The sequence below is a fragment of the Tamandua tetradactyla genome, chromosome 13 (assembly GCF_023851605.1).
Source record: "Tamandua tetradactyla isolate mTamTet1 chromosome 13, mTamTet1.pri, whole genome shotgun sequence".
NCBI classification, from domain to species: Eukaryota; Metazoa; Chordata; class Mammalia; order Pilosa; family Myrmecophagidae; genus Tamandua; species Tamandua tetradactyla.
The window spans coordinates 87277471-87292035 of NC_135339.1; the positions used below are offsets into that span (position 1 = coordinate 87277471).

General features: G+C 46.9%; 1 protein-coding gene across 2 annotated transcripts in view; it reads right to left on the bottom strand.

The window, feature by feature from the left end:
* FAM53B (family with sequence similarity 53 member B) overlaps positions 1 to 14565 on the bottom strand; it is an 82196-nt gene that overhangs the window by 59318 nt on the left and 8313 nt on the right. The window contains exons 1-2 of one of the 2 annotated variants that reach the window (XM_077126341.1): positions 13281 to 13335; positions 1673 to 1869 (exon numbers count right to left, since the gene is read on the bottom strand). In XM_077126341.1, coding sequence (XP_076982456.1) covers positions 1673 to 1697 — 25 coding nt within the window. In that variant the 5' untranslated portion in view covers positions 1698 to 1869; positions 13281 to 13335. Of the gene's footprint in view, positions 1 to 1672; positions 1870 to 13280; positions 13336 to 14565 lie in introns of those variants that run through there. The other variant, XM_077126340.1, reaches the window with a different exon arrangement.

Here is a 14565-nt window from a genome sequence, read left to right on the forward strand (position 1 = left end):
GCTGAGAGATTCCAAACAGAGTCGAGAGGTTATTCTGGAGGTTATTCTTAGGCATTAAGTAGATATCACCTTGTTATACAAGATGTAAGGGAGAGGCTGGAGGGAACTGCCTGAAAATGTAGAGCTGTGTTCCAATAGCCATGTTTCTTGATGATGATTGTATAATGATATAGCTTTCACAATGTGACTGTGTGATGTGAAAACCTTGTGTCTGATGCTCCTTTTATCTACCTTGTCAACAGATGAGAGGAACATATGGAATAAAAATAAATAGGGGGAACAAATGTTAAAATAGATTTACTTTGAAATGTTAGTGATCAACGAAAGGGATCAATAAGGGGTATGGCCTGTAAATTTTTTTTTCTGTTTGTTATATTTTTCTGTTGTCTTTTTATTTCTTTTTCTGAATTGATGCTAATGTTCTGGGAAATGATCATGATGATGAATGTGCAACTATGTGATGATATTGTGAATTGCTGAGTGTATGTGTTGGGAATGTTTGTTTCTTGTAATTTTTTTTAATTAATAAAAAATTAAAAAAAAAAACCTAGTCTCAGGCTGCAGAGACTAAGAGGACAAGTTAAATTTACACAGTCAGGTCTCTACTTGAATGCATGAATAAGTTAACCCTGCTATGAAATGCTGACTTTGCACTTGGGCATTTATTTTCATGGAGTATGCAATCACTATTTGTTGTTCTTTTACTGTGGAATCAGGCACTGTGCGGAAAATTTTAGGAGATGTAAAGATAAATTTGACACAGCTCTTGTATTCAAGTTCACAGTACAAAAGGTTAAGAAATAGGCTGTGCTGCCAGGAATAGACATGTTAGCACTTTCTCTCTTTCATAATCTACATGTATCTGTAAAATGTGAATAAAGAGAAAACTATGGCTTAGATGGGTCAGTCAGAAGATAAAAGTGAAATGAGAAACAATACGCAGTGGAGATTTAAATGTGCACCAATTCTTGTCATAATGTCAACCATTTATTGAGCATGCCCTGTGGGCCACATGATCTGTACATCACCCCTGTCTGGAGATACCACCCTGGCTGAAATGGGAAATCCAGGCTTGTAACAATAACCAGCCCTGGGACACAGGGTTAACAAATGGTAGGATTCAAACCTGGTTGTTCTGACCCCAGTCTCCATGCTCATTTCACTACACTATAGAGCTGAGGGGAACCACAGGTGACCCCAACACTGGCCCTGTCCTCAAGGAATTTACAAGTTTTGCAAGATGGGCTAGAATCATGTGTCACCTATGTAAGTGCCCCAGGTACCAAGGACTGCTAGTCTGTCTTCTTCATCTGAGGCCCCTTTCCCAGGGCCAGGGGGAGATACGCCCAAGGGTGATGTGGTATTGAGAGGTTCAAATGATCCATGCAAGCCCAAGGGAAATGCCAAATCAGGATTAAAGGTTACATTCCTTCCTCTCGGGCACTGTGGTCACAAGACACACAGATGGAGGGGCGAGGGCCCTGTGTATCCAGAGAAGGTCTCAGAAGCTGGCGATGCTGAAGAGAGATGCCCTTTAAGCCTGGACAGGCTGGTTTGGTGAAAAGCAGGACTGTTCCCGACCAGCCAAGTATCTCATTGCTGACACTGCCCAGGCCCTGACACACTGCAAGTCTGAACATGTTCATTTAATGGAATCTGATCCAATTATTACCAGAGTATCTTTTAGTAATCAGCATATATGTTGTTTAGAATGTCTTCATTATCCACAGAAAACACTGCCCTCAAATAGTCACCATATTTTTAAAGAGTATTCCTTATACTTTAAAAAGTTTCAATTAGGGGCCACGGTGGCTCAGAAGGCCTATTTCTCGCCTGTCACGCCGGAGACCCGGGTTTGATTCCCAGTACCTGCCCATGCAAAAAAAAAAAGTTTCAATTAGACATTAGTCAGCAGTTGAATATTCAGTAAAATAAAATTTTATAAAGTAAAAATAAAAAGAAATACAAACTAACACTGAGTTACAACCATCTCCATTACTGATTTAAAAGTGGGAAAGTTGTCCCAAGAAAAAAGTGGAGATTTATATATGATGGTTTTCATCAGAACGATATGAATGAGAACCAAATGGCAAAAATAATTCAAATGTCCTATAGCTAGGGGCCGGCTAAATAAATTCTGAAGGAATAAGATGGAACATGGACAAGCAGTTTCAAAGAATATTTAATGATGTGGGGAAATGCTTATGATTTAATGCTAAGCAGAAATAGGAAATAAAACCATATATTCAATGTGATTTCTAGCTAGTAAAACACGAATGTTATTTATGAATCAAAAAGGGAAATAAGCTAAAATGCCAACACCTGACTGGTAGATATGTGGTTGATTTTTATTTTTTCCTTGTTTTCAATAGTCCACTAATTTCTCCAAGGAAAAATATATTACCAAATTAGGAAAATATCACTTCTGTTCATTAACAAGGGAGTGGGGAGGAAGCCAAGTCCACTATCCCCTGTGCCCTGGCTTAACTCGGCCAATGACCCAGAGGCCTCCTTTGCGCACGCCCCTTCGGGTCTTTCAGGAAGTTCCCAGAAAAGAAAGCTGGTCACCAACTTCTCTTTTAGAACCGGAGGCTACCTTTAGAACGTCTCTCAGCCACGCACTGGAATACCCATGATATTATAGGGGTTTGATCCTAGTCTCAGAGGATGACAGTTTCATCTCATTTTCATTTCGCTTCTTGGAATTTCCCCCATCTCCAGGGAAATCATGAGAAAAAAGGGGAACTGGGAGCTAGTCAAACAAGGACATACTAGGCTCTCATCTGGCAGCACCTTTCTTTTCCTGTGGCCATTCCATGAAATTGGTGCTTCTTGACTGGGTACCTTAGGTGTCCCTGTCCAGGGCCAGCATCTTCACTGCCTCCAGAGAGAATTTTCTGGGGTCTGTTTCCTTCAGCAGTCTCCCACCACCTTCAGGACAGAATGTAAATGTCTCAAGCCTGGCATCAGGCCCCTCTACTCATCACTGCCCCAGGAGATTCTATACTTCAAATGAACCAAACTTCCCATCACATCTGAAGTCAGGCAAGAATCACAGAGAATTGAGACATCCTGGAAAACCCCTGGAATACACTCCTCCAGGGTGCTCATGTTTTGTGTATATAGCCCTGAAGAATAATTCTTATGCAATGACAATTCTTTATAAAACTAAAGCTTAACCGGACTGAAGGAAGGAACCTAAGTGACATCCACACACGAGGGCTGGGCACACAATGTGTACTGTCCTTTGATTAATTGTCAAACCTCCAATGGCAAGTGGAGTCAGGCAGAGAAATCTAAGGTCTCCAGCCTGCCTGCAGGAACTAGTCCATTCTATTTTAAATAGAAGCCTCTATGACCTTATTATTTAAGATTTCTTTGTTGGGGGGAGGACTTAAAAAGTCAGTTCACCATTAAATCAAAATGTAGTGTGTCTGCAGTGAACATGCAGCTTCTCCCAAACATCAGTGCCCTCATGACCTGCCGCCTTTGCAAAGGCCTGGAATGTCATTCTCCCTCCCTCCTTCTTCCACCAACAGATGCTCTTACTCATCACTTAAGAGCCAAGTCAACCATCCCCTCCTCTGAGGATAGGCCTTCCCTGGATCACCCCTTCTACTCCCATGCTCTTTGCCTGGCACACGTGAGGCCAGATGTCAATTACTCGTTCCCACGTCTCCTTTTACTCCAGTAAGAATGTGATACATAGCAGACCTCAGTCCATGCTGAGTGGAGGAAGGAATGGATTATGACATGCAGGTAAAGGCTGCTGGGAGGCTACAAGGGTTCACCTTATCACCCCTGCTTTTTGTTCCCAGCACAGGTAATCCTTCTTCAGCCAGGTAGAGCAGACCTGGGCCTTGAACTCTTTGCCCTGCCCGGGCCGGGACAGAGATGGCTGCATGGGAAGCAGCCAGGAGCCTGGCTGATCGAGTCATGACCAAGGCACTTTGGACATACCCAGCCTGCCAGCCGCCGAGTGCTATTCTGTGTGTCAACACCCATCAGGGGGCCACTTGCTCTGTCCATGGAGCAGATAATATTTTAATTGTTTCTATCTTTATCACTTAGAGAAGTACAATATAAGAGAAGTAAAAACAATTAAGGCTATGTTTAGCCCTTGCATTTTCCCCGTTTGCTCAGGGAACAGAAAGCAATTTGTTAGGTCAGGTCACCAGACAAAAGAAACAGGAATAGAAGTTCATTTTTAATGGCAAACTGCCCCGAGCACTAGGCCCTGAGAGCACACCCACAAAGGGCCTCTGGAGGGCGCCGAGGAGAGGCTGCAGACACCCCGCCCGTCCCTTCAATATCCCTTCTGCACAAACAACTGCAAACTGACCACGTCATTACTCTAGCAATGCAGATATTCATAAGAACTTTCTACTTGACATTTTGAGAACATTGACAGTTTTGACAGCTGATCAAATGGTATCTAAGTTAGTGTTTAATACTTAGAATTTAAGAACTTTGCTATCTAAATATGTAGATTTTTTATTTGTTGCCTTCATTTTAAATTGGTTTATGAAACTTACTGTGCAAACATAGGCTTTACAATGATTACATGGGTACTTTATTTAAATATGTCTATGGTTAAGCTAACTAAGATATCCATTGTTGGTGGTTAAAAAAGAAAAAAAGTGACCATGGCCATGGGTGTGGGGAGTCTGCTGAGCAGTGATGGCATGGCATGGTGGGAACGATGCAAACCTGGGCTCAAACCTCAATTTCTTCATCTGTACAGTGGAGATGACAGATAGAACCAACCTTGCAGAGCTATTACAACAATTCCGATTAGGTGCCCAGGGGAAGACCAATAGAAAATAGAGTAGGCTCTCAAAATGATAATGACTATTATTATATCAGAGTTGGGAAAAGCTCTGCTATTTGAGGCTGGGCTCTGCTGTGTAAAAGCTCTACAGAATCTGGGTGGAATGGGAGCCTGTGTTTTCTCCAGCAGGATTCCTCAAAGTAGGGTTTCTAGGCCACCTGCATGAGCCTCTTTGGGTGCGGCTGTTAAAATATAGATTCCCAGAGCCTGTCCCTAGAGTGGCAAATCAGAACCTCTCAGGGTAGGAAGCTGCATGTTAACAAGCTACCCAGGTTACACTAATACAAAAAATGTGGAGACCCACAGTTCTAGGTGACAGGCCACAGAGGCCTTCTTCCTCAAACACGCTGCTCAGATAGCAGCCCTGTGAGCCCACCAGCCATGCCCAGGAAGCTCCTTGAGGGTTGACAAGTTTGTTCTACAAATCCAGATTCAGAACATCAATTGAAAGCTGGCATTTGTGGCCATTGTTGCCATGTGGCCAGTTAGAGAAAACACATCTGTGGAGAAGGAAGACTTCTCTCTTCGTGTGCTGAGAAGGCTACCATTCACACACAGGAAGGGTGGGACACAATGCCTCCCTGTTGAGTTTTCCAGTGTGTTCTAGGTGGAGACAGCCCACATGTGAAGAGGATGAGTTTAAACCTGCTACCCTGTCCCTGGGAACATGCTGTGTCCCAGCCAATTGGGGCCTAGAGCTTTGCAGAAAGCACCTCAGCCATCTGAGTACAACACCAAGCCTCTGCCAGCTGCATGCCCAGTGACTCAAACTGGGAAAGCTCTGGCATCAGCTGGTTAAAACTACCCCATCACATTTTCTTCACCCTTCAGGATCCATCTAAAGCATCTCCATTTCCCTGCTGAGCCTATCTTTCCAAGTTTGAAATTATATACAGGAGTGTGTGTGATATATGAGTGGTTGGGTGGCTACATGTTCATAGGCGTGTATATATGTATGATGTGTGGTGAGTGTGTGAATATATGCATGCCTGTGTGGTGTGTGTTCATATATGTATGACTGTGTGTGGGTGTGAGTATGTGACAGTATACCTGAGTGTGAGTATATGTGGTGCGTGAATATGTACAGGAGTATGGTGACTGTGTGTGCATGTGTGTGTATGTGACTATATGAGTATGGTGAACGTGCAGTGAGTGTGTGTGTGGTGTGTGAATGCACCAGGGCTCTGCCTACCAATGGCAGGGACCCCAGGTACATGCCTTCATGCCCCGTTATCTCACTGCTGGACAAGCTGACCTCTGAGGCCTCTTCCAAAACTGAGGCTCTGTGATGACTGAGCTAGAAGTTTCCAACTTAAAATTGAGTATCCCAGAACGTTCAGGAGAACCCAAATCTCCACACCCATATTCACAAGGCCTCTGTCCTGCAGCCCCTTGACTAAGGCATGCAAAAGGCTGGTGAGTGAGCAGATTCTAGAGCTGGAAGAAGGAAAATGCTCAGAGGAACATGACTAACATTTGACCTCAAATGTTCTCGTTTCTATTTCTGCCCTTAAACTTGAAGAGAAATTCTCAGGGGCCCAGATCTCTGGGGGACTACATTCAGAAGACAGAGGAGTTTTACAGCCCTGGATATCTGACCTCCTTGCTGTGTTTCAGAAACTGCCTTGTAGCGGCATAACCACAACAGAATGTGGTTTCTAGAAAAGGTTAAGCACCGAAAGCACACACCCAAGACACAGGATTCTCTCAGCCTTCCAGACCAGGGCTGTGAGCCTCCAGGCCGATCACCCTCAGCTGACTCATTTTGGGATTTCACACCTGTCTGTTTGCTCTGACTAAAAGTAGCTCTCCCCTGCCCTGTGGCTTAGGCTATGCTGACTTGACCTGGGGTGGGGGGGGCTGCAAGGAATTTGTGTTTGGTTTGGGGAGTAGAAGCTTATCAGGCCTTTCAACAGCAAACTCAAGAGCAGGGAGCTGAGGTAGCTTTCCGACGGCAGTTTTTACTGAACTGATCTTATGAAAAATGCACAGGGGATTAAAACAAGGAACAAGGCATGCATGTGAGATATCTGTTATGGTGTCCTCCGTTTTTAAATGGATATTAGAACCCCTTACCCCCTGGAGTACCTATTTCCTTCCATCACCAGAATGGAGACTCAATTCAGAGTTTTGCTGGGAGGAAAAGGTCATCAGACTTGGCCTGCCTGAGCCTGTCTGCCCTCTCGCTAAAACACAAGCCGTAACTTGGGTTCAGTTACAGCAACACAGGACTCTAAGCTTCTCACATAGGTCCAAGAGACAAGGGCTTAGTGAGGCTGCAGATATCACACCCCACACTGCCCCATCAAAGGACACACGGGAAGGCTGGCCTGCAGGGCTCTGGGAGAAACCAGACAGGCTGCAGAGAACAAAGACCTCGTCCAAAACAGCTTACAGGCCCCTGTCCTCCCCAGCCCCGTGGAGTGGGCGTGTGGCCGCTGCCACTGTTTCTGGGAGGTCTTTGTTCTTGCAAAAAGAGGCCCAATGGGATCCCCAAACAGCGGAGTTGTAGAAAAGCACTGAGCTGGGCCTGGAGAGTGCTGGCCTCAATCTCCTCATCTGTAAAGGCAGGGTGGACTGGGGGCCCTACAACAGCCCTTACAGCTCTTCTCAGGCCCTCCTACTCCATCTCCCACCCTCCAGGGGCACTTAGAAATTGGTAGGGAAAAGCTAGTATTCACAATGGTAAAAAACACCCTGAAGGGACAGAAAGCTGTTTTATCAATCTCCTTTGGCCTCCCGTTCAGTTTGCACAGGGTGTGCACAGAGCATGTAAACCTGGCAGCTGTTTGTGCTTCATCTCTAAGCTGATCTATATAGCAGAGCTGGGTGCCATTTTAGAGATGAAGAAACTGGCAGTGGCCTGCTCACAGAGCAGATGGAGAGCTAGACAAGAAACTGTCAATAAATGCTTAGTAACTGTTAATTCACTAACACCCCTTTGGGAACCTGGCTAAAGCTAGGACTGAGCACAAGCGGGTATCAGGAGCCCACCACAAACCAAGCACATTACTCAATTCGCTGGTCCTCACAGCACACCCTATCTTCCTGGTGGGAGGGTAGGGAGACAGAGCTCGAGAGAGGCATCTCAGCAGAGCACAGGCTTAACTTAACCTAGTCTGTAAGTCCCAAGGTTACACTCTTGCAGTTGGCTCAGACCACCTCCTAACTTGACTATCATTCCACATGGAAGGGTACTCGGCCATGCATAAGCAGTGCTGGTCCCAGGTCAGTCTGGAAGTAGTCATTCCCTCTGGCATCTTCACGGCCCTGTCCCCATCCCAAGACAGGCCAATCTGAGGCAGAAGGCAGCTCGGGAGGCTATCAGGTGCCAAGGCCAATTGTCTCTACTTCCAATCTGTACTTTACTCCAGAAACAGTCTGAAACTAATACGTGGTAAAGGAAAAGTTGAAAAACCACCCTAAATGAACAAGTCTTATACTGTTTTAAAAATTAAAAATGATAACTATGTATACTTTTATACAGATGTACAGTTTTTGACATGAAAATGAACCTGACTCCAACTTAATATTCGGTTTATACCGGAGGCCCCTGCCCCATGATCCTCTTCCAAATGGCTGTCTCTGAAAGACAGAAAATGCAGCAGAGACAGAAACGTGCCGAGTCACTCGGGTTTGGTTATTATTGTTCATTTTGTTTCTTTCATTTGTTTGTTTGTTCTAAGAAATCTCAAAACTCTCAACCTCCAAACAGCAGCTTTTCACATAACGTGCAATCGCATTCCACTTTCAACGACAAACACTGGCTGGTTAAAGACCCAAAGCTACCAAATCTAAAAGCAAAATCTCCTCATCCTGCATGGCTCTACACAGCCAACTCATTTACCTTGTCCAAATTAATCCAGAAAGTGCCCCGGGGAACAACCCTTTTATGTACAGAGTAGACTTTAACAGGCAAGTAATTAAACACTGAAAGTGAGGGCTTATAATTAAAATGCTGACAAACCTGAACGGTAGCAGCGACCCAAGTAGGCCTGCTATAATATTTTTACAATTCCTTTTTATACATAATGTATGATCCTTCTGCTCCAGTTTCTTCTATGTTCTTTGCCTGTGAAATAATTTACATTAATAAATAATTTATTACCATAACTCCTAAAGTAATTATGGGTTTCCATCCAATTTTTTTAGCATATGAATTGTTTGTTCTCTGTCCATTGATTTGTATTTACAAGGCTTTTCCTAGTAGCCTTTTGAAAGCATTGGTATAGCGTTCCCTCTCTCACAGATTATTTGATTTCCAGGGCTTCTCGCCTGAGCGGTGAAGAAAATGGAATGTAGAGTGTCCATTGTCCCTTCAATGCAGAGCTCACTTAATGGCTGCAATTAGACGAGGCCAGTGAATGAAGCCTGCTCCCGCCCCACTTGCCCTCTTTCCCTGACAAAGATTGAACGAGTAACCCGTGACCCAAGCGCAGTGTGAAGGACCCTTCTCCCACCGCAAGTGGCGGGGTCCCTATGGAACTGTGCACCTGAGGATTCGTGGGTGGCCCGGGCCACTCCCCAAATAGGATGATGTGCTTGGCCGCAGCCCAGCCCCTTCCTGCACCTTCCCTGAACCCCATGCCAGGAAGGGAGAGGGCTCGCGGCCCAGCCAGCTGACCCGTGAGCATACCATACCTAAGAAGCTGCCACCTGAACAATGTTCCGGTGCCAAGCACACGGTTACTGCCCACATGCATGGCTCTGCCCCAGAGATGCCACTGGCAGAGGACATTCCGGGTCAGGAACAGAAGTTGTACTAGGGATGGACTGGGAAGTCAGAAAGAACACTAGGAGGCAAAGATTTTCCCGCTAGAAGGGGCGAGATGGGCCCTGCAGGGATGGGGCTGGGCAGGCTCCCTGCTCGGGGCACTCGGCAGCTGGCCTGGTAGCAGCTTGGCTCCACGCAGGCCTGCCCTGTGACCACCCACACCTCAGGCTTGCTTTGTTCTCGCAAAAGCACAAAAGTGCTTCTATGTATCAAATTCCAAACTGAGGTGCAGAGAGGCCTGTGATTAGAGCCCCTAATCACAGAGTTTGAAGTACTCAAAAAAAAAAAAAGGAAAGGCAAGGAAGGAAAAAGGGAAGAAGGAGAAGGGGAAGCAACCACATTTAGTTAGCATTTAACTGCACGGGCATCAGGTTTTCGAAAGCCTGGCATTTCAGGAAGTGGTCAGTAAGTCAGCACACCTCACTCTATGACACTGCCTGGATTTCTTTAAGAATATTTCAGAAACTCGAATTTGTACTGGCTTACAGCTAGGATAAGCTTAGGAGGGAAATAGATCCTGAGTCCCGGGGTCATGGTATTCCCAGTTCTTACAGAAGAATACCAATTATCAGGCCAGAATGAGTGTTTCATCTCCAGGAGACAGACAAGGGAGTTGGTGATTATAATATTATAGCATCTTATGTTCACTGAGTACTGTCCAGCCTGAGAGACCTAAAACCCTCCTGACAAGTCTAGCTGGGCCCAAGGCATGCCCTCTTTTCTGCATTGGAAAAGCAGGCATGCCTAAGATGTAACCTCAGTGCCTGGAGTGCACTCAGAAAATGGTAAAGGGTTGCTTCTGGGGTGAGTGGGCTGGGGAGGCAGCCTGAGCCCACCTGTCACAGCAGGCTGCTGGCAACAGTGACTGCCAAGCACCCTGCCTTGGCTGGTGCAGGAAAGGGCACCTCCTGGGTAATGCTGTATCTTTTGACTTCACGAGCACTGCCAGGTGGACAATGAATTTTCAAGAGGAGGAAGCTGAGGGCTAGGAAGATGAGGTGCTTTGCCTATAACACTCAGGGTCCCCAATGTTGGCACATAGTGCGGAACCGGCTGTTTCTCCATCTTGCCTCCTCTAGAGGGAAACCTCCTGGAGGGCAGGGGTTGAGTTTAATTTACTCTCTCCCAACACCAAATACTTTACACCTAAGAGGCAAGCAATCGATCTCGGTCAGAGCAAGACCCTGAAGTAAGTGCTGGTATGTGAAAAGCCCTGGGAACACGCTGCCAGGCAGCTCCAGGTTTTACGGAACTAAGTGGGGCTGAATGACAGAAGATGAAGGAGGAAGGAGGGAGAAGCAGAGGATGGCTGCCATGACCCCCACCAGCGCATCTCTCTTGCTCCTCCCTAGGCCAGCTAGTAGGGGCCCAGGGAGCCCCATGGAGGGAAGGCACATATGACTGAGGCACTGGGACCCAGAAGCCACTTCCTGCAGGGCTCCTCCACATGCTTGAGCCTGGGGACCAGGCAGCCCAGCCCATCCTGGGAGCCTGGGCCAGCCTGAGATCTCACCCACGGCACAGGGCACCACGCTCCGTGGCTCCAGCAGCCTCAGAGCCTGTGGTGTGCAAGGCGAGCGTCTCCCCAGGCCTCCCCTCCCCGGCACCTCTGCCCTGCCTGGGGCCTGTAGACCTTCCTCCACAAAGGCAACTCGCTCACCTCCTAGCGCGTTCCCGGTGTGGCAGGGGGTCCTCTTCGGAGGCAGCAGGAGTCTCCACTCAGGTCTCCACCCTCTTTCTACCCTGCATTTAGGGATCCCTCAAACGCTGCCACACATAGTTCTCAAGCAAGCTTACAAGAGAGCTACTATCGTAATTGTCAACCTGCAGATAAGAACACTGAGGCCATGACACATTAAATTCCTTTCCAAGTGACTATGAGCCCTAAGACCGACCAGACCATGACAAACCTGTGACTCCTCTCTCCACCTCAGGACTCACCGGTGGCAAATGCCAAGGAAGCCCAGTACGCAGATACTCTCAAAATGGAAGCCAGGCATTAGCACTCCCACCACCCAGCTGAAAAGTCCGGCCCGGTGTGGAATGCAAGCCCAGGCTGTGTCAGGGTGTGGGCATGCCCGGAAGGCCCCCTCTCCCTCCTGGGCAGGCAGAGGCAGCTTGTCTGTGGGAGAGGGCCTGGGCACAGGTAGGTGAGGCGGGCTCAGGGCCACACAGCTGGGGAGCTGGGAGTTTGCTGAAAGCTGTTACCCCCCAAGGAGGGGTTCAATCAAGTCCTACATGGGGACACGTCTCAGAAAGGTGTTGACAGGAAAACCAAAGCCAAGTGGTCTCCTGTTTCCATTTCCTCTGGGGGGGCAACATCAAGAGAAGGGCCAGGTCTCCCCTACAGGCACTGGGCAAGACTGAGAAACAAACATTCTGCCTCCCCTCCCACCTGGGTCCAACTCTGCCGACCTCAGCTTCTCCATTTGTGAAGGGAACATCCCCACCCTCACCCTCACAACTGCTGGCAGAGCCAACGGGCTCATGCCATAGGACACATCCTCCATCACCATCACCACCATCTCATCTACAGACATGGAGACTAAAGAAGAAAAATACCACACTGGGTCCACAGAGAGAAGACGCTGAGGCAAAAAAGGTGCAGAATACCTCATACAGTCCTACAGGGCAAAATTTAAATCTCAAAACCTGGAGTAGCTCTCTAAGCCAACGCAGACATTACAGAAACTCAGCAGGCAAGGTGTCCACAAAAGGGGGCAGGAGATTCAGGGGTCTGTGCCCAGCAAAAGGAGAAACGATGCACAATCATCTGGAGCAGAAAGAAATCAATGTAATCAATATGGCCATCTCTCCTACACCCCTTATAAAAGCAGTAATTTCCACCTGCGTAGAAACATAACAGACCAAGGTAAACTTTTTGGAAAACACATCAACAATATGAATCAAGTGCCTTAAAAATATTGCTACGCTCTGGGCTTTCTCTTCCACTCCTGGCAACTGTCCTAAGGAATAATCCAAGGGGCAGACAAAGACTGATCGACTTAGACAGTCAGGGTTCATCGTGGCAGCAAATAAGAAGAAACAGCCACTCTATCCAACAACACGAAAGAGTTGAATTGGTACATATATTCTGATACAGCCACACAAGGCAATATTAGAGACTCACGAGAATACATGGACTGAGCAATTGTAATGGTGCGGGAAAATCATGGTGACAACCACCAAGCAAAAAAGACAAAAAAAAATGTAGGTGTATTTTTTATATAATTTCATACCATCACACGTTCACCATGGTCTCGAGTATGTAAAAAAATGCAAAGAATATAAAAATACACAAAATATTAACAGTAGTTACCAATGGATATTGGGACTATGAATTTTACTTTCTACTTTACACTGTGGTTTATTTCTGACTCAAAAAACAGACCGTGAAAAAAATAAAAAACAGACCATGTGTTACTTAATCAGATGGAAACTCTCAGTGGCATCACTGGAAATTAAATGTGTAAACCACCCAGCCAGCGCCTATTCCCTCACTCAGCCCCCAGCCCCGTGTGGGACCGAGAAAGCTGCAATGCACAGAGAAGCCCCTGTGCCTACTACTCCCCTGGAAGAAATGTCAAGCACGTGCTCTCAGCATCTCACCTAGAGGACTCACACCCTTGAGGAAAGGACTAAAGAAGGACTGCCACCGATGCCTCGGTTACTTACCCATAATTCCACAAGAGAAAAGTGTAGGTCCTTGACTCATCTTCTTTGGCGTGTGCTGAAAACAACCAGAAAAGCTATTCACTTCTTCAGGTCATAAGAAGTACCTTTCCCATGACTTTGCACTGACCATTCGTAAAGTCACAATTAAAGGGGTAACTAGCCTCTGCCCATATCAGATTAGGGAAAGGAGCAAAAAGTATTCAATTTAAGAGAAATGACTGCACATAACTAGGCTTGGACTCTTTATCCAAAGTCTCCAATGAGTTGGGGAGTCCATCAAGTCAATCGGCTTTAAAAACACATCAGGGGTGGGCCACGGTGGCTCAGCAGGTAAGAATGCTTGCCTGCCAAGCCCGAGGACCTGGGTTCGCTTCCTGGTGCCTTCCCATGTAAAAAAAAAAAAACATCAGAAAGCCCCACACTTCCTGACAAGAGAGGTTTTTTCCATGCCATTCTGTGGAGGAGGTAAACTGGGAACAGTTCAACGAGCTCCACAGCCCTGCCTAGGAGAGGAGGGGACCTCCCCGGTGACAGGAAGAACCTTGGGTGAAGAGAAAAGGGCCCCACCTCCCACCCCCAGCACCCCTCCCTTCCAGACACAAGAAGAAGGCTCTTTCCCTCTAGAGAGAAGCACCACGTAAAGGCTCAGGGGGCTGGCCTCTCTCTACAGGCCGGCCTACAGCTCCAACAAGGCCTCTCAAGGCATGCTCTCTACAGTGAAACAGAAACTCAAAGATTATATTTGGTCTCAACATAATAGCTACGACTTTTGAACTCCCGGGCACCATATTTCCATGATAGCTGTCTTTCCACTGTAAACATTCTACGTCCCCCCATACCCTAACTAGCATTAGCCAAGTGCTATGGCCACTGGGTAATAAATGGGCCAGAGTGGCCTCTAGGGCCCAAGTCACAGCCACAAAGAACGCTGAGTGTGGGGAATCCTGGGGGCTCTATGTGCTAGCAGAGCCCTGTTCTGACCTCTAGTGAGAAGATGGCCCAGTCAGGGACCTAGGAAGAAGGGTCCCTGCCTCAAGTATTCCAAAGACTCGTTCACTTAGCTGTTCATTCAGCTCATTCATTCAACAGAGACGTACAGGCATGGTGCTGGGGGCTGGACACTTAATTGTCCAGGGGAGTCAGCCTTTCATGGAGGGCTCTACCTCCTGAGAGGAACCCCTGACCCCACAAACGAAGGGACACGTGAAGCTTCCATAAGAGGGCAAAGCCCAGGCCTCAGTTCTTTAAGGTAGAGAATAAGGGCGGGGCTGACTCAGAATCCCCT